The 25,372-nt window shown below is 40.5% G+C and overlaps 1 protein-coding gene across 4 annotated transcripts in view; it reads left to right on the top strand.

Annotated features, from left to right (window-relative positions):
• The window catches only part of PSPC1 (paraspeckle component 1), a 77,439-nt gene that overhangs the window by 11,540 nt on the left and 40,527 nt on the right, over nucleotides 1-25,372 (top strand). For 3 of the 4 annotated variants that reach the window (XR_003753843.2, XR_003753844.2, XM_029047823.2), the window contains exons 4-6: nucleotides 101-297; nucleotides 3,966-4,050; nucleotides 7,049-7,154. Coding sequence is in view for 2 of the 4 variants with exons in the window: in XM_029047823.2 (XP_028903656.1) it covers nucleotides 101-297; nucleotides 3,966-4,050; nucleotides 7,049-7,154 (388 nt within the window). In the remaining 2 variants the exon portion in view is untranslated. Of the gene's footprint in view, nucleotides 1-100; nucleotides 298-3,965; nucleotides 4,051-7,048; nucleotides 7,155-24,801; nucleotides 24,860-25,372 lie in introns of all 4 variants that reach the window. The other variant, XM_029047822.1, reaches the window with a different exon arrangement.

Raw genomic sequence — 25,372 nt, 5'->3', positions numbered from 1 at the left:
TTAGAAAGATACGCTATAGTATTCCAAACAAGCATTTGAATAGCAGCATCCTTGAGACATACATTTTGTACTCTGTGTTAACTGTGCAAATCTGTATTAGGGAGAGAGAGCAGCCGCCACGTTTTGCTCAGCCTGGGACATTTGAATTTGAGTATGCGTCTCGATGGAAAGCTCTTGACGAAATGGAAAAGCAACAGCGGGAGCAGGTTGACAGAAACATCAGAGAAGCCAAAGAGAAACTAGAAGCAGAAATGGAAGCAGCGAGACATGAGCATCAGTTAATGTTGATGAGGCAAGGTAAAAACCGCTGTCACCTTGTCTTGATTGTAACTTGTTTTCCCTCTGAAGGTTAGAGAGAGGGACTGTGGCCTCTTGAATGATATTTTTCCCTCTTTTCCTTGTTTGAAAATGGACGCGCAAAAGGTTCAGGCCTTGCTGATTTGCCCCGTCAAAAGTACAGCTCTTTTTGTTATGGGCATGGCCACTTCTTTCTCCAGTGGCCCACTCGTGGCCTACAGTGGGACAGTGAGTGGCCAGTTTTGCCGGTATCCTTGGGTCTGGGGAGCTGTGCCTTGGATCGCATTGCTGACGGACTAATAAGCCATATGTGTAAAGGAGAGTGACGGGTAGAGAGGTGAAGGAAAGACGGAGAGAAGCAAGAGCATTGTAAGGGAGGGAGAGGAAAAAAGGAGGTAAAACCGGAGCTCTTAAAGTCAGCTTAATTTGGAACTTCAGACGTACTGAAAATGGGGCCAATTTACTAAAATTTCAAGTGCAATTGTCTGACAAATTTTAAAGCAGAAAATGTGTAATTTTATAGGTGAAAGTGAAGACGAGGAAAGTGATGGGTGCCATTGAACCATTGATTACTTTAGAATGTTTTTGCTATTTTTTTATGGTATTTAAACAAAGAACAGTCAAGTGATCTGCCCAAGCCACAAAGCAATTGGTTGGAACAACTGGGATTAGAACCCGAGTCTCCTGACTCCAAGGCCTATGCTTTTTCTGCTAGGCCACACTACTTCTATTTCATCCTGAATTAAACAATTTCCTATCCCAGTACTATTTCTATTTTGTTTGTAAAATACTGGTATTCTCCTAAGAAGTGGCCGTTATCTGCTGTCCCTTGAAAGTCTCCTGTCCAGTGAATGTTACTCTCACTGCTTAATAGCATCTAAAATTACTAGTGCCTAGTATGGTACAGTGCATTTGAGTGCTTAGTAAATAATTTGTTGAAGTATAGTCCTTCATTTCCATTTATAGGAAAGGCTGGCCAAGAGGACTTCTAGTAGACTTCGTGCTTTCTGAAATTCATGCTTTTCCCTCTTTATAAACATCAGTAGTATTTCATAAGTATCCTAGACCCGAAAGAAAAAAAAGTCATCATTGTCAAGTATTAATCTCACTGTAACATTCCCCTTTTCAGAAGCGTCTTATTATTGTTTATTAAACTGCAGGCCCCTGACCACAGATTTCAAAGCTCTTAGTTTGCCTCCTAGTTTTACTGATTGCTCTCTCCTCCAACACCCTGTCCCTGCTCCTGCTCTCTGTTCAGGATGACTAACCTCTGTAACGGTGCCTCAAACATGCTTCCAAATGTTGCACATGCCAATGTCATCCATCCTGATGATCTTAATGGTAATAACTATAATAATAATTGTGGTATTGGTTAAGCGCTTTCTATGGGCCAGACACTGTTCTAAGTGCTGGGGTAGGTACAAGGTAATCTAAGCTCTGGAGTAGATACAAGATAATCAGGCTCGACATAGTCCCTCTCCTATTTAGGGCACGCAGTCTCAATCCCCATTTTACAGATGGGGAAACTGCGACACGGGGAAGTCAAGTGACTTGCCTAGGGTCGCACAGCAGACAAGTGGCAGAAACGCGATTAGAAACTGGGTCTTTTTGACTCCCCGGCCCATGCTCTAACCGTTAGGCAGTGCTCTTTCCTTGTGTCTTGTATCTGATTATCTTATATCTACCCCAGCACTTACTGTGTACAGAACAGTGAACTAAGTAGTGTTATTGAGTGCTCACTGAATGCAGAGCACTGTACAATTTACAGAGTTGATACATTCCCAGCCCACAATGAGCTCACAGTCTAAAGGGGGAGACAGACATTCGAAGAAATAAATTGTGGATGTGTACATAAGTGCTATGGGGCTGAGGGAGGGGCAGATAAAGGGAGCAAATCAGGGTGATGCAGAAGGGAGTGGGAAAAGAGGAAAAAAGGCCCAATAATAGAGTTGGTAGGCCCGATCCCTGCCCACGAGGAGCTTAGAGTCTAGTGGGGAAGAAATTTTCTAAATCCTTCAGAGTTAGGGGAACTTAGTATAGCCTCCCAAACTCAGCTTTTACCTCGTTCTCGACTATTTGGCCGTCGATGCCTGGTCATGCATGCCCTTCCCCTAGCCTGGATCCCCCTCCCCTTTAACACCCAGCAGACATAAACTCTCAGCGTCTTCAAGTCCCTTCTGAAATTTCACCTCTAGGAAGATTTCCTTGATTGAATACTACTGGTAGACTGGTTGAGGCAGTTTTCTCTTCCTCCCATCAACAGTATAAAACTCACAAAGTTGAGAAAATTGTTTAGTCAGTCTATCAGAGATGAAATGAAATGTCGACTTTGCAGAAATTCATTAAGGAATTAGAAGCCAGAAGCAATATTATTGTCTGGGACATTAGACGGACGCCTAGAGAGAACAAGGTCATTGGTAGTAGCAAGGAGAGTGTACGTTAATCATCCAGTCAATCGGTGGTATTGATGGAGTGTTTGCTCTGTCCAGTTCTGTCCAGAGCACTGTATTAAACACTTGGGAAAGAACAACAAAACAGAGTTGGTAAATGCAGTGGACAATGAGATTTGGAAGCTGGTGAGCCCGTTATTGGTCAGGGATTGTCTCTATCTGTTGCCGAATTTTACGTTCCAAGCACTTAGTACAGTGCTCTGCACATAGCGCTCAGTAAATACTGTTGAATGAATGAATGAATGAATGAGAGGAGAGAGCCCAAGTTAGTTGGATCTAGGTAGAGAGAGCAATGTATTGGAGAGCTTTCTGTTAGGAAGTGGGATGTCTGGGCCTTTGAGTTTGGGGATTACAGGATGCAAGAGAGGTATGAGTTGGAGGAAGAATGATAGTTTTTTTGTTTTGTTGCCCTGTTTAATATTGCTGACTTCAGAACACTGTAGAAAGTGGAGTGTAGGTGGTTGTAAGTCTGAAGGCAGGGAGAGGCAGATGGGGGCAGGTGGGGCTATTGCGCCAGGCCCTGTTTACCCTGCTGCAGTCGAAGTGATAGGAGATTGCCAGTTAATCCATACCTCTGCCCCCTTTCCTCCCCCAACCCCCCTTACTCCTGAAGAAGGTGAAGGCTCCTGCCAAGAGGCAATGCTACCTGCCCAAGGACTTCAGGGGCAGTCAGGCAATTAGGAACCATTGCTCAGGTTGGCCAGACTAGGTCCTCCTGGCCTCAGCACCGGCAGCCCCACTGCTCAGGTGGTACCTAGCTCAATTTGAGTGAGCTTTGGAACCAGCTTTGTGGTGGTGGGGAGAGGCCTTCTACCACTACTGACTCATTCTTTCCAGTCTGGTTTTGGGATTCGCAGAGCCTGTGGGATGGCATACCCAGACAGGATTTCTCCTTTGGCAGCCCGTCTCCCTCTAACTGAAAGGCAGCGTTCCCTCCCACTGTCAGCCCTCACCCGAGTTCCTCGCTCTCAGGGCAGTATGGAGGGAGCTCTCAGTGGTATGGAATGGGAGCTGGCTGGAACTTTATCACGCTAGAACCTGTACATCTGTTGAGACATCATGGCATCGTCACCTTGGGCCCACCAGTAAACTTCAGTCACCTCTGGAAGGCAGTCCCATAGAGAAAACTTCACTGGGTGTCTCTAAAGAAAATTTACATAAAATTGTTTTTGAAAGGACATTGGAAAATGACCATTTTATAAAATTTATGTTTTGTAGATCTGATGAGGCGCCAAGAAGAACTGAGAAGATTGGAAGAACTTAGAAATCAAGAGCTACAGAAACGGAAGCAAATACAGTTAAGGTAAATATTGAAGTCGATTATGATGCCCTCTCACTTTGTACATCCACAGTTAGCCAGAAAATGGAGCAATAGAGGGCCTTTCGTTTATATTTGGCTGGTTGCCCAGCTTACTGTGAAACAGTGTGGTCCAACGGTAGAGGAATCTCACAGTACATGATCAGCGAAAGTAGATAATAATAAAACCCTCAATTTGAAACTGGATAGTGGATTAGCGCAAGGGCGAGAGGAAGGCCAACAGCCAAGACTCCACCCCCAGGGCCTGGCTGTTAGAGGTTTAAGTCTCACATCTTTCCTCCTTTCTCCCTGCTGTAGGAACGGAGGAGTGGAATGTTTGTTCACTTGAGAGTTGGGAATTTTCTGCTTTCTGGGCCTGGAAGTGGTGAGGGAAGAAGGTGGGGGCTGGAGGCCAGAATTCTGTGGTTCCCAGAGCAATTTTGCTGAATGATGATCATCATCATGATGTTGATAATAAATGTGGTATTTGTTAAGTGAATCATTCATTCAATCATATTTATTGAGCGCTTACTGTGTGCAGAGCACTGAACTAAGCTCTTGGAAAGAACAGTTCAGTGACAGATAGTGACCATCCCTACCCAACAGTGAGCTCACAGTCTAGAAGAGGGAGACAGACAACAAAACAAAACAAGTAGACAGGCATCAGTACCATCAAAATAGATAAACAGAATTATAGATATGTACACATCATTAAAAAAGAGAGTAATACATAGGTACCAATATACACAAGTGCTGTGGGGAGGGGAAGGGGGTAGAGCAGAGGGAGGGAGAAGGGGCTATGGGGTGGGGAGGAGGAGCAGAGGAAAAAGGGGGGATTCAGTATGGGAAGGCCTCCAGGAGGAGGTGAGCTCACGGGCTTTGAAGAGGGAAGAGAGCTAGTTTGGCGGATGTGAGGAGGGAGGGCATTGCAGGCCAGGGGTCAATGGCGGGGCAGGCGAGAATGAGGCACAGTGATGAGGTTAGCGGCAGAGGAGCGGAATGTGCAGGTGGGGCTGTAGTCGGAGAGAAGGGAGGCAAGGTAGGAGGGGGCAAGGTGATGGAGAGCTTTGAAGCAAGGAGTGAGGAGTTTTTGCTTCATGCAAAAGTTGATAGGCAACCACTGGAGATTTTTGAGGAGGGAAGTGACATACCCAGAGTGTTTCTGTAGAAAGATAATCTGGGCAGCAGAGTGAAGTATAGACTGAGGCGGGGAGAGACAGAAGGATGGGAGATCAGAAAGGAGGCTGATGCAGTAATCCAAATCTTGTGTGCCATCTCCCTCTAGCTGTAAGGCAGAGTTCCCTCCCACTGTGAGCCCTCACTTCTCAGGGCAGCAGTGGTGTGGAGCAGGAGCTGACTGGACATGTAAGATATAAAATAATTAGGTTCCATGTGGAGCACACCTGTAAGTGGGAGGGAGAACAGGTACTCGATTCCCATTTTGAAGATGAAGGGACTAAGGCACAGAAAAGTTGTGATTTGCACAAGGTCCCACAGTAGGTAAGCAGTGGAGCTGGGATTAAAACCCAGGGCCTCCGACTCCTAGATTGATGCTTTTTCTTTAGGCTATTCTGCTTCTCTAAACAACAGAGAAACTTAAATTTCTATATGTCTTCTTCCTATTGCAAGGAAATCATTTGTAATTATTGTTCTAGTTACTTATAGAAAGGCATTGTTTTGGAGTTGTGTAGTATTTTCAGTTTGTGTTTATTTAGCAGTGGTTTTTAGAAACTGTCATATGCTTTACTTGTCCAGTTGATCATTCAGCATTCCTATGGTATCAGGTGTGGACGGGGAAACAGAGGGGGAGGAATGCCATTTTGTAATTAGGGAAAATGGAAGCTTGATGGATTCTAACTGGCCAGAAACCGATGGTGAAGAGTATAGGCGTCAGTGATCAGGAGTTTCTTTTTGATACAGGGAGAAGTATGTAGCCAGTGGAGGTTTTTGAGGAAGGAAGTGATGCATCGTGAGCAACTTTTTTAGATTATCTTTGCATCAGAGCATAAGATAGAACTGAGGCAGAGCCTGGAGACTGGGAGGTGACCAGCTCTACAGATGGAGAGGAACGGGTGGATTCAGGAGATTGTGCGTAGATAAAAGTGGCAGGATTCAGACAGACCAAATGTGGGAGGTGAAAACTAGAGAGGAGTTAAAAGTGACACTAAGATTGCAAGCTTCTGAGAAAGGGAGGCTGGTAGTGTTAACTAGTGAGAAAGATGGAAGGAATCTGTTTAAACGGGAAGATGAGCAGTTCAATTTTTGCCATATTGAGGTGAAAGTGTTTCAAAATCTTGCCTGTGAAAAAGTCCAGGGAGCAGGAGGAACTGCAAGACTCTAAGGATGGTGACTGGATATCATTTATATAGAGGGTGATAATTGAAGCCATGAAAATAGCTAACTCCCCAAGGGAATGAAATGAAGGCGGTGGGGGGAGAGAAACCCTTCCATGGCCCCCTCCAATTAGTGCTCCATCTTCTTCCTACTGTTCCGCTCTAAACTTCTTGAGTAAGATGTCTACACTTGCTGCGTCCACTTGCTCTCGTCACATTCTCTCCTTGCCCCTCTCAAATCTGGGTTCTGGCCCAATCGCTCCATAGACACTGCCCTCTCAAAGGTTATCAATGACCCCCCGTCTTCCAATAAGTAAATTTTTCATTTAATTATAACCTCCTTGTGGCAGGCATCATCATCCCTTATACCTCCGTTATACTCTTCCAAGTTCTTAGAGTAGTGCTCTGCACTACGATAGGTAGTCTACAGACACTATTAATTGATTTGATTTGACTTCATTGGGAGTAATAGGGCCATGTTGACTCTCCCTGGACTTTCCGGTTGGTGAATACCTCCCCACCTCCAAGCCTCTCCCAATCTGCCTCCCCTCTCGTCCCAACATTTTATATTTTATTAGCTTTGACAACCCTCAGAACACTCTAGTTGCTGTTAAAATCCTAAAGGGGATGTTCGTACACCTACCAGGCTTTAATAAAAGAAATCATTTCAGACATGAAGAAGAACACCGACGTCGAGAAGAGGAAATGATACGTCACAGAGAACAGGAAGAAATGAGACGGCAGCAAGAAGGATTTAAACCTAACTATATGGAAAATGTAAGTAAACTGCTAATTGATAACATTGAGATTTTAAAAACTGGCATTTGGAAAGGTGATTATCCTTCTTCCTTTTATGATTGGAAGGTAATTATTTGGCATATTTTCTTAAAGGGAAACACTTTTGCTTAGAGTGCATATTAGAGATTCCTTATTTTCCTAAAGATTGCATTTATTCATATGTTGAATGTCCTATTCATATTTCATCCTTATATATATGGCATTCTCTCATAAAAAGATGAAAATGCAGATGAGAATTCAGGTTAATCTTCATCCTTATCTGAAGGTTTGAGTCTAGTGTCTCCTTGCTTCAGCTGTTGTTTTCAAATAAGACATCTCTTATCCAGGTACAAGAAGTCAGAATAGCAGATTTTAGAAAGAGCTTCTGGTTGACATGTAAAGTATTTCAAATGAAGTCAAATAGAGTGTAAAAGTGAGGTTAAAATAAAGGGCTTGGGTGTGTAGGCGTATTTAAACTTAATTTTGTTTTATCATTTTATAATACAATTTCTATAGTGTTACTTGTATAAAGTTGAATTTGCAACATGGGTTTCTCTGGAGTCTAGTTGCCCTTTTTTATTTACCGTCTGTTAACATCGGGAAGCACCCATTTGTACTTTCGGTGCTTATATAACCACATATTCAGGCATGCTCTTGATACACTCATGTGTCATGAAGGAAGAAGCCTTTACGTGGAATGCATTTTTTCATGAATGTAACTAAAGCATTAATTTTTAATTGATTCTTTGTACAGTCAAGGCAAGGATAATCTTAAATTGGAGATGTTGGAGGAGTCAGTTTTAGGGGTCCAGAAAGCATCCAAAATGCTTTTGAATAAAATCTTTTTTTGTCAAAGCATAGAGAACAGGATCAAGCAATCATCTAATATGATACTGAATAAGTCTGATGTGTTATGTAAACAATATAATTGAAAAAAATTACTAGTCAAAATTACTTCATTTTTTTGGACATACCTCTTTTTCTTCAGGGTTGTAAACCCTTTGGGGTAAATACAGTGAAATTTCCCCCTTTGCAAATTTCCCTCACTTCTAAAAACATTATTCCCCTGCAGTAATTACTGAGCACTTAACTGTGTGCAGAGCACTGTACTAAGCGCAAGGGAGAATATGATAGAACATAGTTGTATCAGTAAATGAGCTTCAAATGAAAACGGTGCTATTTTGAATATTTACAGAAATTATCTGTTTAAGCCCCAGCAATTGTAGTGTGGAAGTTGAGATTTTATTGTAATGTACTAGGAAGTCGAGAAATTAATGAAGGAAGTGTAACTGTTGCTTCGTTCCATCTTCATGAGATAATAGATTTGAGAAATACAGTATTGCACAATTGAATGAAAAACAGTACAAAGGAAACATTGACTGTTTATATTTGACTTAGAAAATATCACCTTTTATTTAGTATAGGACACTGAATTTTTTTCTTTATTTGCACATTTGTCCAATAGCTCTGTAGCATAAGGTTGCAAATAGCTTATAATAGAGTACATCTCTTACATTCATTTTTGTGGCAGGAGACTAAATTTTTCACGTGCGCGTGTGTGTGTGGCTATGGTGCCATTTTTCTCTGCTTATATTTCCACCCATCCCATGATGTATTTTGTTGGCAAATAGAATACCATGTGCTGATTTGCAGAATATTAAATATTTCAGAATTGTTTGTTAAATGCTAAGGTCCTTTGTTTTGGGAAAAACACTGCCTCTTGTTTCTATAATATATTAAAAGGGCTTTGGAAATGTGCACCCTTAATTTACATGCTTTTTTTCCCCCATTTCATTTTAAAAGGAGGATCCAAATGGTAAGTTTAAGAGTTGAGTTGAAATTATTTTCTCTTTATTAAAGCTCAACAATGTAGCACCGAAGTTCAAATATATTCTATTGAGCCCCTTTAGAAAAATTGAGTCACTTTCATAATGTCAGTGGTTTACATGTTCATTTTATTTGATTTAAGGTTAAACTGTATTAAAGTGCTTTTTTTCTTCCTACTTTTCCTTTTTTTTGGAATATTTTCCTGTTGCTCCCCCATGTGCCGAGATAGTTTGGGAGTATGTCTTGGTTGATATATCGGGGTGATGGTTTTTGTTTGTAGATACTTTGGAATTCATTTGGGAAGTGGCCTAAAGGGTTGCTTCCTACTTTCTAGATTTTTTTGGGGAATTACTGTAAACTCCCAGTTATCTGAGGACACATTCTTCAGATTATGGATTATCTGCATATTTTCCAGGGGAGGGTTGAACTCATGCCAGGTGATCTGTTTCAAAGCCACTATCTCGGACTTGAACTTTTAAGGAGTTTAGCAGACAACGTGACGAGGTTGGGCTCTAACCCTCCTACATCCCTACCATTGCCTTCCTGCTGCCTTACCCTGAAGACTTCATAGATTCACTTCCATTAACCTAACGACAGGTGCCTTTCCACTCCTCTCACCGCATGACTAAGTAGGGTTTCCATTCCTTAGGAGCCTTGCTGGGCTCCAGCAGTCCCACAGAAGTGCCAGCACTTTTTGTCCACTCGCCCCCCCCCCCCAGTCCAAGGGTCGCTAGGGAATGGCATTCCAATCTTAAAGTCTACTGCCGAGAGGACTGCCCCAGTTGTGACCTCCCTCGACCTCGCTAACATTCCTCACCCGCCCCAGAGCACCCTCTTTCTGTAATCCTTACCGGGGTATTAATTCATTAAATAGTATTTACTGAGCGCTTACTATGTGCAGAGCACTGTACTGAGCATTTGGAATGTACAATTCGGCAACAGATAGAACTGGGCAATCAATCAGTGATATTTATTGAGCAGTTACTATAGAATACTGCAGAGTATTGGACTATAAGAGCCTGGGAGAATATTATTATAGTTAGTAGACATGATCCCTGCCCCTCAAGAGTTTCCAATCTACTGGGAGAAGTAAATCACAGGTGGGGGAGAGAGTATAAAGATGCGTACATCAGTGCTGTGGGGGGTAAGGAGGATACAGTGTGTACCCAAGTGCGTAGGGGGTGAAAAAGTGCAGAGGTGATGCAGTAGAGGGGGGAAACTAGGTGAAAGCTTGGTCAGAGGAGGCTTCCTGGAGGAGGGTTTGTTTAGAGGATGGGTGGACAGAGTAGTGGTCTGCTGGATGTGGAGTAGAGAGTGGACAGATAGCAAGCAGGAAGTGGCATTAAACCTCTTACTTGGCAGGGAAAGGAGACGAGACTGTTGCCCAAATGGAGTGAGTGAGGCCCCTGAATCATCCCAAGTGACCTCTAGATCCTCAGTCTCTACCCAGGCTCTTTGATGGTTGGGAAGGGCCAGAACTCAACCCTCTTACCTTAAAGGAGCGGTGATCTGCTCCAAGTCAGTGAGTGCAGGGGCAGGAGCAAATGCCCTGACTGGTTTAGAGGGCATTCCTCTTTGGAATTCCTTGGGTTCCAAGGAATTTAGTGCTTACTGTGTGTCGGGCACGGTTCTAAGTGCGAGGGATGACGCAAGATCATCAGAACTCGACCCCTTGTTTGGATAAAGGGCAAAATTTAGATGCTCAAAAAAAGGGTTCCGCTTTTTGCAGGTGCCTGAGTTTTCATTCCCAAAGCAGTGCAATAAAGCCTAGGGGTTGTTGAACTGCTTTTTTCTTTAGACAGGCAAATTCCACATATATAGTCAATTATCCAAGCAACGGCTTCTTCTTCATTAATATGAATAATTGATTCTGCTTTTCCGATAGTCACCTCATTGTAAGGTTGAATACGGTTCGTGCATTGTCACTCCTTAATTTAGAAATTAGTCTTTTGTCAATCTCAAACATTTTTGTTTCTAATATATTTAAGGGTGGTTCTTTATTATTTAAGATAACGTTCATAAACTTAAATTAAAATATGTTGAACAATAGTTGAAAATTAGATTTTAGTCATGAATATTTAACATTCAAAATAAAAGGTGTACTTTGCTCAAATAATTGTAGAGTTTAATTTCTTAAGTGGGGAATTTAAAAAATGAATAGTTCCCGATTTCCTTGTTTGGGTCCTACATCTCCCTTGCATTTAAATGTACTCTTCTGGATAAAACGTCTCCTTAAATCTAGAGGTAAATAAATGAGCGACCATTTAAATTACTGTAAAGTGAATGGAGCACATTGATGCACTGTCACCGCAAAGGACAAGAAAAAAGAAGAAGCTATAAAAATAAAATATAAATAATTAAAACCAAAAAGATTAAATTAACTAAATCTCATAAGTTATGATGCTTCTCGATCATAGCCAAAAACTCAAGCGCCAAGAGGCCCAATACCAGTTAACGTTCAGTTACAATAATATGCAAGTAATGTTTCAGTATATGCTATTCATTTCTTTTAGGCTCCAAATATGTTTGCAATCCGGCAAATTTTTTTAATCTCTCTCCCCATACATTAAATGATGCAGTTAAGCAGAGGTCAGTGGCTACTTTTGTCAACTTAAAGGCCAAAAAAAACAAACCCCAAAACAAAATTGGTCATATTTTGAACAGAAAAGAATGCTTTAGTTGGAATTAAAGCAGTTTTTCCTTTATTTCTAGTGGATAATTTTAGCTTTGGTGTAACCTATTAAGACTAACATTTTGGGAAGAATAATGGTTCTCCTAAATTTGTTACAGAAATAGGAAACATTTTTATTACTTTAATGATAACTTGTTTATAATAATAATAATATTTGTTAAGCACTTACTATGTGCCAAACACTGTTCTGTGCACTGGGGTAGATTCAAGGTAATCAGGCTGTCCCTTGTGGGGCTCACAGTCTTAATCCCCATTTTAGACATGCGATAACTGAGGCACAGAAAAGTTAAGTGGCTTGCCCAAGGTCACACAGCTATCAAGTGGTGGAGCAGGGATTAAAGCCCACACCCACCGACTCCCAAACCTATGCTCTTTCCACTAAGCCACACTGCCCTCAAATGATCAAAATTGACATGTAATTTGCGGCCTTTTTCATGTTTAAATTCTACAGGTCAAGAATAGTATCTTAATATGTTAAATTCCAGGCTCAGTTTTTGAGACTGTGGCAATCGCTTTGTTTTTAAAACTAATTTTAAAATTTTAATTTTCAGAATGTAGCATAGCCATATGTAGAGTTGCAGTAAACCTCCTGACAAAATTGAAATTTTGTCTCAGGCATTTTATTCTGAAGATTGTAAAAATGCAAATCTTGTGCCTATTCTTGTTGCTTTTCTTGTGCCCATGAGTTTTTTATTTTATTTTTTAAAGATCAGGCCAGTCTCTACCCTGCATAAACTGCTAGGGTGATGTTTTACAAGCCTACTCATGATTTTGATACTTCATTTTCAAAATGTATTTACATAAATGTCTCATGAGGGTCCCTGTGGTAGAAACTTTCATTATCCTAGACAACTGGATGACTGGGCTCTCTCTGAGAATTGTCTGTTTTCCCAGGAGTACTAGAGTTGTAACACAGAGGACACCTGTCTAATTGCACCCCTCATCCGCCCCCTTAAAAAGAACAGTCATGCATAGCTTTGGGAATTTACAGTTTGAGCCAGGGACTATTTTGTAATTGTAGCCTGCTAAGCTTTGTTTTAAATTGAGACCTTGTGGATTGGAAGTAGATAAAATGTATTTACTCATTTTTTCTCTATTCTGTAATCTATAAAGGATGTATATTACTCCAAAATAAAACGATCCCCTAAAATTTGGTAATTATGAATGGATAAATAATGCTCTTTTTTACCCCCACTGGTGATTGAGATTAGAAATCAGATTGAGGGATAGAGAAAAGGGGATTGAGGGAAATTTGTGGAAAAAGGGAGGTGGGTGGAGGTGGTTGGAGTGGGGCAGGACTCAGACTGGGAGGAAAAGGGGCCTTGGGAGGGTACACCGATGGACAGCAACTCAACTGAGAGAGAATGAGTACAGATGAGTCAGTGTGAGAATGAGCTTCCCAGGCTCTCCCCTCTCCCACCTGGTTCTCTTGTAGAGGACTTGATGGGTCCGTGCAGTGGGACCCGTCTGTGGGTTCGCACCCTCACCCTCTGAGCTGCTGTCCTCCTTGTGCTCCCAATAGCGTTTCATCCTAATGCCCAAGAGAAGGAGAGCAGACAAGATCTTCCTGCTGTCAGAATAGGGGATTTTTTAAAAAATGGTATTTGTTAAGCACTTATTATATGCCAGGCACTGTACTAGGTGCTGGAGTTAGATACAAGCTAATCAGGTTGGACACAGTTCATGTCTCACAAGGGGCTCATAATCTTAATGCCCATTTTACAGATGAGGTAACTGAGGGGTACATAATGAGGTGACTTGCCCAAGGCCACACAGCAGTCAAATGGGCAGAATCAGGATTAGAACCCTGGTCCTCTGACTCCCAGGCTCTTGCTCCTTTCACTAGACCTCGCGGCTCTGATTTGCTCCTTGAAGGTTGATAGTGGAGTTTGTGGTAGCTGTCCCTGGCTGGGTAAATTTGGGTGTAGCTTGGAGTTAAATCATGATTGTAAAGTATTGGGATTTTCTTTTGTAACTAAAAGTAGGCCAAGACTACCATTTTTGTGGGGACACAATTTGGGATTTGCCCTTCAGTGGCTTTGGTTCAGGGCTGTGAGTTGGCTTTTGTAGTGAAAATGACTGACCTTTGACAGTCAGTGAAGCAGAGACTTGGAATTTGAACTGGATTAGGAAGCATTATTATATTTAAATTAAAACTTCAACGTGACTTTATTTTTCAGTTTTAATGAATTGTGTTCCTTATGGACACCAGGTATATGTGCTAAGGGCCAAGACAGACCACAGATTTTGTCCATATGCAGATTGATGGAATTGCAGTACATTTCAGCTGATAAGGGCGCATACAGTAAAGACTAGCCCTTGCTCCCAGTGTGCACCAAGTACTTGAACTGCATGTTAACAAACTGTCCATTTCCATAGACTGCATTTTTAGATGAGTGGATCATCAGGGTACAATCTCTTGTTGTACAAGGATATGCTGAAGAATGATCTAAATTTTTGTCTTGGGGTACTCAACTGCACTTATATTGAAGAGCATCATCATTGGTTTGCATTTAGTACAGTTCTTTTGCCAATCTCAAAACTACATATTTTCAGCAATGAAATTTCTATTTTTGGCACCTTGGATGTGCCTATTTCAGCTTGGAAGTTTAGAGGTTAGTTTAAAATTATATTCTGCCACGGGTACATGTCTTGAAATGAAGGTAATCTTATAATATCTGTATTTCATAGAGTCATTTCTAATAACCTTAAAAACACTTGGAAGGATGTGGCTGTGAGAGAGGAGATTTAGATGGTGGGTGAGAAGGAAGTGTGAGGAGAATCCAGAAATTTAAAGCAAATCATACTTCCTCTATCCATGCAATACCCCAGTTTCTCAATTGGTCGTCGTGATCTTGGAGAACAGATGCCGTAAACCCCATGTTATCTTGAAAAGCACAAATTGCGGCTTTCCCAGTGAGGGCAATCTTTAGACTTAATTCTTGATGAGATGTTCTTAAAATAGGCTGGTTTTCAGCTTGATAGAACCCTAATTTGGTAGCCTAGAACCTGGATTCAAGGGGGGGAGAACGTGGCTGTAATGTATGGTACTTGGATGTAAAACAACTTGGGCCGAGCCGTTGTTTCAAATAGCTATAATCTGTGTTTGAGCATTGATATGGCCACAATTTTTAAAACTCTTTAAGGTGAAAACTATAACAGTGTTCCTGTTTTAATGCACAGAGGCCAACGGTCTTTTTGCTCTGACATGAAAATGTTAGTCTACCTCAGACTTGATTCATCTAGTGGAAAATTGTTCTTCATGTTTTCTCCCTTTATTGTTTGCTTTTTTAAGTTATTGCTGAATGTATTAATATGTATTAACAATTGAAGGTCATTGTTAAATCTTTGTTTCATTCTTTCAGGGTTATAGCTAAGAAGTCAAAGTAGTTCAAATGTATTTGAAGATTTAGTGCTGTGTTTGATCTCTTGGAGTCCTGAGTTTCCTTCTACAGTAAAATCGTGATTATTAAACATTTCTTGAGAACACAGGATGACCCATATGCCTCAAGACTGTTATGGCATATCAAGTTGTTTAAAAAAATGCAACATTAGATCCTTCCAAATGAAGGTTAAAAATTGTTTAGTTTGTATTTAAACCACCTTTTCTTAGAATTTGAGGATGTGTTTTAATTGCTAAGAGAATTAAAGCCTTGTGGAAACAGCCTGAGTCTGGGAATCAGGCAACCTTGGTTCTAGTCTCAGCTCCTCTGTTTGCCTTCTGGGTGACCTTAGGCAGGTCAGTTAACTTTTCTGTGCCTCTTTATCCTCAGCTATCTGATCTGCCTCCCATTTAGCCTGTCAGCCCCGTGTGGGACAGGGACCGTCTTCGGTAGATGCGTTTTGGATTTACCCTGTTGCTAAGTACAATTCTTGGCACTAAGTAAGTAAGCACTTGACAAATACCATGGTGGTTATTATTTGGAGGTATCTCCTCAGCCCCACTTAATAGCATAAAATTACATGCACTTTAATCCAGTTTGAGGTAAAATATCTAATAAGTGCAATTGATTCTTTGTATGTTTAAGGTATATCTTTTTGTTTGTGTAAGGAAAATGGTACATTCTATAAAACCTAAGATGGTATTCTGCAAAAATGTGAGGAAATAGCACTTTGCACTTGGAGCGGCTCTTAGAGTACAGTCAATCAGTGGTTATTTATTGAGTGCTTCAGTGTGCAACGCACTATTCTGTTTGGGAGAGAGTACAATACCGTAGAGTTGGGAGACACCTTCCCTGCCCACAAGGAGCTCACAGTGTAGAGTACACACAGTTTTGTAATGTGAGAGTTGTGTTCTTTCATTACCCAGCAGTAAGGGAAACATGCTTAAGTACTCCCCGGATCTACTCTCGTAGCACCTTGAGCCCAAAGGATTTGGCAACACAGCAGTGATAGTTGAATTGATGGCCCAACCCAGAAATATGAAGCTAATTGGAATGAAATCCTTGGGAATGAAAAGTAAATGTGAATTTGAGTGGTCTTTTGTTCCGTTTTTCTTTGATTTCCTGAATGAAATGCTTGGTTCCTCTATTAAAAGCCATCACAATTATCATTAAAAAGCAATGTGCTTGGGCGCAGAATTCCACTGTATTCAGCCTCAATGTAAACAGATACTGTTTTCTTGGGGTTTTTATGACTTCAAAGAGATAGCATCAACACAGGAAAATTTTTAGATAAGAAATCTAGAGAAAATTTTGGAGGTTAGACGAGGCAGTGAATTAAAAAAAAAAAACTATTGTTTTTGCCTTTACTGCCCCTTATTCCTGTCAGATAATGTGGAATCTTGAGTCCTAAAGGAATGTGGTACCAAATTGCTATTTTGGGTGCCCCCCCAAATCTGCCCCAGGCAGAGACCTTAAGGCATTAAAACACACTACTGTTACTAAAGAGTAGTTGCCTGACTCTGATTCTGCCACCAGTTCCTTCAGTGAATCATTTGTCAAGCTTTTCTTCATCTGATGGGGTTTTTAAAAATGTGGTTTACAAGAAATAGGGTAATTTTAGGGACTCCATGGAGCCCTTGAATGGCTGTGCTTAGCAAGAGATTTGGGAATCTTCGATGTAAATGATGCAGTATGTGGTTAAGGCTGAATTTTTAAGGTTTAGGGTGGCCTAGTGGAAAGAGCACGGGCCTGGGAGATAGAGAACCTAGTTCCTAATCCCAGCTCTGCCGATTGCTTGCCGTATGACCTTGGGCAAGTCACTTAACTTCTCAGTGCCTCAGTTTCCTCAACTGTAAAATGGGGCTTAAACCCAACTCCCTCCTATTTAGACTGTGAGTTCCAAGTTGGACAGGGACTGTGTTCAACCTGATTAACTCGTGTCTTTCTCAGTGCTTAGAACTGTGCTTGACACATAGTAAGTGCTTAATAAATACCATAACCAGAGTGTTAGTAATAGTGATAATAATGTTTTTTTCCCATTTTAAAAGTTTAATTTATCTCATATAAGAATAATGGCAATTTATCTTCCCACCCAAAGCCTGTCCTTCCCGATTTTCTTGTCACTGTAGACATCACCACTACCATCCTTTCTGTTTCACAAGCCTGTAACCTTGATGTTATCCTTGCCTCGTCTCTCATTCGACCCGTATTGATCTATCATTAAATCCTGTCGATTCAACCTTCGTAATCACGTAGTGCTTAAAACAGTGCTTATCACATAGTAGGTGCTTAACAAAGACCAGAATAATCCTGGGCTGAAGAATTATTTTAAAATACTGATTTTTAGTTTCCTAAGTTACTGAGGCACAAAGAGGTCAAGGAGGCCCTTAGCGTAAGGTTCAAAAAAATATAGGCCTAAAGCAACAAAATGATTTCCTTGGCAAGGGGCAAGGAGTAACTGTTGATCAACAGACCTGCTTAGTGTAAATGAGTTTATTTAAGACTTCTGAGTATGTAGTCATTAACCAAACTTATGGAGGACTAACATTGCTGCTTCATTTGAAAATAGAGTTCATCTTCAATTTACCCAACATCATAAGTTCCTACATAATTTTGGAGGCAATAGGTCAGTCAGTGGAATTTAAGTGCTTAGTATGTGCAGAGCACTGTACAACTAAGGGCAAGCCCCAAGACAGATGATTTTTGTAATTGTCATCTCTAGACACTGAACTTAATCCTCCTTTTTAGTTTATTATTCAGTTGTAAAAAATCATGGCCTAGTGGAAAGAATGTGGGCCTAAAAGACAAGTGACCTGGGGTCTAATTCTGGTTCTGTCATTTGCCAGCTGTGTGACCACGGGCAAGTCACTTCACTGCTCTGTGCCTATAAGAAGAGGGATAAGGTACGTGCTGTCCCTTCCCTTTAGATTGTGATCCCCACGTGGGACAGGAACTGAATCTGTTCTGATCATATTACCACAGCATTTAGTACTGTATTTGGCACATAGTAAGTGTTTAACAAATGCCCCAGTTGTTGTTAACCACATTTCATATGTTTAGTAAAGCAACTGGTGATATTATAGATCAAAGATATTCCTTCAGACACCTCTTCCCCTATAGCTAATTTTTCATACTGAGCTCCAAACTACATGGTGTTTCAGTATTGAAAAACATCAAGACAAGTCTATTTGGATGGCTTGCCGTCACCTCAGACTTAACATGTCCAGAACAAAACTCCTTATCTTCCCACCAAACGCTGTCCTCCCCCTGATTTTCCTATCACCGTAGACATCACCACCATCCTTTCTGTCTTACAAGTTCTAACCTTGGCATTATCCTTGCCTCATCTCTCTCATTCAACCCACATATTGAATCCATCACTAAATCCAGTAGATTCAACATTCACAGCATCGCTAAAATCCTTCCTCTCCTCTCCATCCAAACTGCTACCACACTAATCCAAGCACATGTCCTAACCTGGCATGATTATCATATCAGCTTCCTTGCCGACCTCCCCGCCTCCTGTATCTCCCCACTTCGGTCCATACTTCACTCTGCTGCCCGGATTACTTTTCTACAAAAACACTGAGTCTGTGTTTCAAGAACTTCCAATGGTTGCCCATCCACCTCCGCATTAAACAGAAACTCCTTACCATTGGCTTTAAAGCATTCAGTCACCTTGCCCCCTCCTACCTCACATAGCTGCTCTCCTACTCCAGCCCAGCCCGTACACTTTGCGTCTCTAATGCCAACCTAATCACTGTACCTTGATCTCTGGATCACCCTCCCTCTTCATATCCCATGCAATTTCTCTCCCCATCTTCAAAGCATTATTGAAGGCTCATCTCCAAGAGGCCTTTCCTGACTAAGCTCCCATTTCCTCTTTTCCCAATTCCCTCTTTGTCACCCTGACTTGCTCCCTTTACTCACCCTTACCTCAGCCCCACAGCACTTTGGTACATATCTGCAGTGCATTTATTTCTGTTAATGTCTGTCTCCTCCTCTAGACTGTGAGCTCATTGTAGGCAGGGAATGTGTCTACCAACTCTCTTATATTGTACTCTCACGAGCGCTTAGTAGAGTGCTCTTCACATGACAGGTGTTCAGTCAATATGGTGGATCAGTTGATTGATTGGGCTCACTTGTAGGTCACTACAGCCTCATAAAGATCACCCTCATTCTGTTTACCAGGTGGCCAAGGTTTGTCATCTGCCAGTGGAATTTTAAAAAAGATCAAAGCATCGTGTATAACCGATATAAAAGTTTTAAGTTTTTACATTCTTTTCTTCACCCCTGTAATTTGCAATTCTTTGCTGGGGTCCATGGGTATCTCTGCCTCTGGGCATGCCATTGCTTGAGGTTCCTGGAGTTCATGGTAAAATAGCAGTGACTACCTCATGCTGAATTAATTGTGAAACTCGAAAGGATATTTGTTAGGAATTTGGTGTGTTCAGGTTCCAAGGCCTCTATTTGAGAGCATTATTGTAAAGTGTGAAGTGTATACATTCTCCTGTCATCTAGCTGGCTTTCAGATGTGAAGATGGTACTCCTGACAGTGTAAGCTTGCAGGGGAACCGGCCTGTGCATTACTGACAGTCTGATCCTCTACTTGTAAACACAGTGGTTTCAGAGGGGTGTGTAGAGCACAGCTAGGCCTTACTTTAAGAATTAGATTTGGGCTAGCTCTCGCAAACTGTTAATTTCGTGGGGGTTTTTTTGTTGTTGTTGTTGTTGCAGAGTTTTTGTAATAACATAGACTTTGAAAAGTTGTAAAATAAGGTAGAAAACAAAAAGAATTCCCTGGAAGACAGTAGTGACTGTTTTTATTTAAGCTAGAATTAATCTTTGACCCAGGGAGAATGCCATAGCTAAACAGGCACATTAGATATTTGGCTACTACATTCTCCCTGGTTCAAATGCTATTTGAAATAGGCACCACAGCCTTAATGTAGCCGGTTACTGTAAATATTAACGCCATCTTTTTGGGGGGGCGGGGGGTGGGGCAGGGGTGATTATATTTGACAGGTGTCTAAATTGTGTTGTCAGAATATCTGGGAAAGGTTGGAATGTTTGCCATTTATATATCACAGTTTTCCAATATTATATAGAGCAGCATTCCAGTATTACCTGCAGCAGTATTCCAAAGTACCTAAAGGTTTCCAGGCCTGCTGTGTATAATGTGGTGGGTTGGGGAGAGAAGATATTATAGGCTGCATTACAGGAAACCCTGGAAGACCTTGGAATCACTTTTGCCAGTTTCCATTCTGTAGCCTTATTCTGCCTCAATAAGTATCACTCTAATTGCTTATTTAGGTCTTGAATCTTTCAAAAGCGTTGTTCATGCAAATGAAATCTGCTACCTTTTAGCCTCTTTTCACTTGTGGCCTTCACCAGACTTGGCGATTTAGGCCACACCCAGTCTACATTTCTCTTTCCAGTCCCACTCCTTGTGCTCCTTTTCTAGTTCGGGTTGGGCCAGAGACCAGTTATGGATAATAGGTGAGTATTGTTGCCCTGCTGTAGGCAAAAGGGGAATTTCTATTATTTCTAACCATTGAAGAGTGTGGAGGGAATTCTAATGCAATGCAGTTATCCTAATATAAAAATGTGTTAACTCTTGTGCTAGCAAACAATTTATTTCACAGCCATTGTACAAGTGGAGCAAGAAAAATGATTGGATTACTGACTGACATTTCTATTCAAGGGTGCTGTCTAGTGTTGCTACAGGATGGGGTAAAAAAAAAAAAATGCACGTTCTTGGGGAAAAAAAAGAATGTCTTCACCTTGTTCGTACCTGGTAGAAAATGAAGCCAGATTTAACTGCTTTGTATGTTTTAACCTGGCAGAAGTTCAAAATACTACTAAAGCTTATATTCTTTTGCTTTAGCTTTTATTTGATCTATTTCGTTTGTCTTGTTACTGTATTTTCCAATATATTCTCCATTTTTAACTTTGTGGCAGCTAATCTACTGAAAAAGGTGAGTTTTTTTATGAAGCAAGAAATGCAGTCACTTGAAGAATAATGATGAGAATTAAACTCCTTTGCACAAAATAGAATTAGGAGGCAGGCTGTCTAAAATGAGATATGCCATTCTATATATCCCCCAACATATTTTGGTTCAGATCACCTGTTTTGATATGTTCTTGAATGTTGGCCAGAATCTTTGTGTCTTGTGCCTATGGATGTTAAATTTGCAAAATATTTTCTGTCTACTATCCCCCCTTAGCCACAATTTTCCTCTCACTTCAAGTCCTGGCACAATGAGCGATGTTGAGCAAGGACGTTTAACTTTGGTGGTTCTTCTCTTCTCTCTCCTAACTGATCCGCATTAACATTTTTTATGTAGTGAAGATATTGTCAGTGCACTTCAAGTAGAAACTCTTTGTAAAAAAGTTCTGAGTTGTTTTCATATAAAACCTCAGTATATCCCTTTGTAAACAGTACTGGATTAAATATGGACAAGTTATACCTATGAGCCTATATTGAGGATATATGTGTGTTTGGATGTGTTCATGTTTGCTCTGTTGAGGAATATGTTGAGTGAAGTAGAGAATGATAATGAATGAGAACTCTGAAACCGTCCCAAAATAAGTCTGAAAGTGATGACTGCCAATAAATATCTTCTGTAACTATATAAAACTGAAATGAGGTGACTTAGCTGGCCATTATTTAATCAACTAATAGGTCTAATTAATAGGTAAAAATTGGTGTCCACATTCCATTTCCACAGTAACTCAGGGAAATCATTTGGACCTCCTGATTAGAATTCTGAATAAGGTAACAAACTCTCAAAATGGCCCACAAAATATTTTGGTATGTTTATGAATTATTAGGAGTGGCATTTTCTAGTATATAATGAGTCTCACACGTGAATATGGGGCTAATTTCTGTCCTCTTACACTGTGGGTTTTGGGAACACTGTGAATGTTACAGTTGTTTCAGTTATCTCAACTGTAAAAAGAACACTTTACCAACGTAAGATTTTGAGAATTAGAAGATCGATAACTTTGAAGGAGGAATCTGTGCTGTTGAATATGAATTCCCTAGCTTTTGAGGGAGAGCAATATCTTCTGGCTCTCCTTTGCCACCTCCCACACTGCTTATCTCTGGATTCTCCCCTTCCCCATGAAAGAGAATGTGCCAGCTTTCTGCAGCATGACCTAAAGGAAAGAACATGAGTTTGAGAATCAGGAAACCTGTGTTCTAATTCCGGCTCCACCATTTGCCTGCTGTGTGACCTTGGACAAGTCATTTAACTTCTCTGTGTCTCAGTTTCCTCATCTGTAAAATGGCTACTCAATCCCTGTTCTCCTCCTGCTTAGATTTTGACCTTTGTGTGGGAAAGAGACCGTTTCTTACCTAATTATCTACCTCTCCCAGCACTTAGTACAGTGTTTGGTAGGTAGGTAGTACCTAGGAAATATCTCAATTATTACTGCAGTTATTGCAACTGCCTCTCCTCTAATTTACCTTTAAAAGGATTCCGGAAGGCAGAGTGGAAAGAAAGAGTTGCTGGTCACTAGAGGCAGGATTCCTGTGAGCCCCACGAAGGGAGTGTTTGACTCTTTCTAATTCCCAATTGTGTATTCTTTCCCAGCGCTTAATACAGTGGTGTGCACATAGAAAGTGTTTAATAAATGCAGTTACTACTGTTGCTATTAGCCTGAGAATCATAGGGCAAATGACTGGCCATTCTCAAAGCTTGCACACTTACAAAGGGAAGTAGCATTCGGGACCCTTCCCAACCAACTTCCCTTCTGGCCAAGGGAAGAGACTTAGATGAAATATTATTATTGCAGGACACCTGTTAAAGTAAAGGGCTGATGTTCTAAGGCAGGAGGAAGAGCAATTGGGGTGGTTGTTAATGAGGTGCCATGCATCCAGTATTAATAAACTGGAAGGTGTTGGTGATTTTTATTTGATTCCCATTCTCTGTGGCCTTTATTGTTCAATCTAATTTACATAATTATCAGCTCTACATTTTCCCAACTGTTAAAGCCACCCTCTATTTAGGCCTGGAGATATGTCTCTTCTCTCTTTCCTCTCTTCTCTCTCTCCCCGCTCTTTCCCTCTCTCCTCTCTCTCCCTCCCCTGTATCTAATAGACATTTTTAACTCAGCCAGTACACCTAAATCATTTTTGTTCTCTGATTTGCCTCCTTCTTAACAAAATTAACCCATCTTAATGGTATCTTGAGTTGTGTCCTGTCGCACAGCAGTAGTAGCATTGATGCTGAGGCCCAGAAAAAATTACTGAATCTGGCAGGGAAGTTTGAGAACCATTATGTGGAAGCACCCTAAGGTGATTTGAGAGCTTTCAGATGGAGTCCAAGATTTTCTGTGTTGGTTAATTCAGAGACGGTGGCACCGAAACTAGGGTTCTCTTAAGCAATAGAGGTTGTCACGTATCATGCTATCACACCATAAGCCAGCAGTTCTCACTATAGGACTTAATTTGGAAAATATGCAGTGGGCTAATTTCCAAGTGTGTTGAGGAATCTTTCTAACATTAACGTAACATTTATTGCTTTGCAGTTAATATTGATTTGATTTCTTGGTACTGTTTTTAAGGATAATTCTCTTCAAACAGATGAACGGTCAGAATATTCCCCGGAAGAATAACAAGTTAAATCTTTTGATATATTATCAATTTTTTTGTTGGTTTTTTTCTGTTTTGTTTTTTGTTTTACTGTTTGGAGATTCAAGCCCCTGCTTCAAAAGGGCACCAAGAGTTGGTGGATCTTTGGACAATGAGTTTAATAGTCTTCACCAAATCAACCCGTTGGCCTTATTGGAAGATTTGGTTGGAGTTGAACAAGAAAGTGAGCCTGGAAATTATCCAGCACACTTGAGGCAGAGCAGGAATCTGACTTTTCATCGTCAGATCCTTGGAGAAACTTGAGTGCGAAGGGTGTTCTGTCCGATATTTGAATAAGCACTAAGTTAACATTATTATGCATTTGAGGAAATTGCACTGAGATTGTTCAGATGACTTTTTGGAAAATCTGTTTTCTCATGGACATTAGTATTAAGCTGCTTAAGGTACTTTTAGATAACATATGGTTACTGTTGCCAACCAGAGAAGGAACTATCTGTTGAAGGTTTAAACTAATTGAATGGCTTGCTTCCATTAATTTTGAATTTTACATGTGCATCAAGGTGCAGATTGCTTTAACCTCTTTTCCACTGCAAGGAAACTGTTAGTAGAATATACACTCATTTGGGGTACTTTAAATGTTTTTAAGTATTCTGGTTTTCAGACTTTGTTAAAGGTATTTTATATTTGAATCACTGAATTTAACATTAGCACAGCTGAACCTGGGAAGAAAGCACAAGACCTTGAATTTAACTAGCAGTCAGGCAGAGGTGTATCATTTTATATTTCAGGATCTAAAATGGAGGCAAATAAGTCTGACAAAGTAAAAACCATAACTTTAAAAATTCCAGTGGAGAAAGAAGTCCAGTACAGTTGAGTTCTTTTTGTGCTTCGAAGCATGTATTGCATCCTTGTTGCATTTGTAACTGCACATGTGTATAAGGCTTTATCAGATTCTTCAAAAGTTTGCTAAAACTGAAAGCCTTTTCAGTAGTGAATCGATATACCTCGTAACTGATTTGAAATAATATTTTCAAATGTGTGTTTATACTAGAAAAACTGTCCAGATATGACTTTGTTTTATTTTAAATGGGAAATATAAAGTATTAAGATTGATAGGTTGACTGTGACAACTATGTTTACTTACAGAGAGAACAGGAAATGAGAATGGGTGATATGGGTCCCCGTGGAGCAATAAACATGGGAGGTAGGGATCTGGAGCAAAAGGCTTCTGAAACTTACTTGTGATTCTTTGGGACTGTACATGTTGTTTGTAAAAACTGTATAAAAGTGACAGACCAGCTCTGTGGAATGTATGTTTAATGGTAGAGAATCTTGCGCATTTGCTTCCTAAAACAGGGCAAATTGCAATCAGATTTTGGTATACCCTTTAATTTGGGTAAGAACATTGCAAAATGAAAGAGCTTTTCCAAGTATCAATTGAGGTAAACGTTGCATCAATTAAATACTAGTACATATTGGATCACTATAAATACTCAAAACTTCAATTCTAATTTTGTACATTCATTAATCTTAATTTGTATCACTATTACTTTTTTAGTGGTATTGATATGGTTTTTTCCAAAAACTGAAAACTATATTTCTGAATTAGAATGTACCACCATCTGTCCTGGGGAAGTTGATGGCGGGAAGTCTAATAGTTACTTTACCACTTAGTTATTTTATCATTAATACCCTTTTTATTTGTCTTGAAAGGTCT

This window comes from Ornithorhynchus anatinus, chromosome 20 (assembly GCF_004115215.2).
Source record: "Ornithorhynchus anatinus isolate Pmale09 chromosome 20, mOrnAna1.pri.v4, whole genome shotgun sequence".
NCBI classification, from domain to species: domain Eukaryota; kingdom Metazoa; phylum Chordata; class Mammalia; order Monotremata; family Ornithorhynchidae; genus Ornithorhynchus; species Ornithorhynchus anatinus.
The sequence above is the reverse complement of the archived record's forward strand: the minus strand, read 5'-3'. Positions and strand labels throughout refer to the sequence as shown.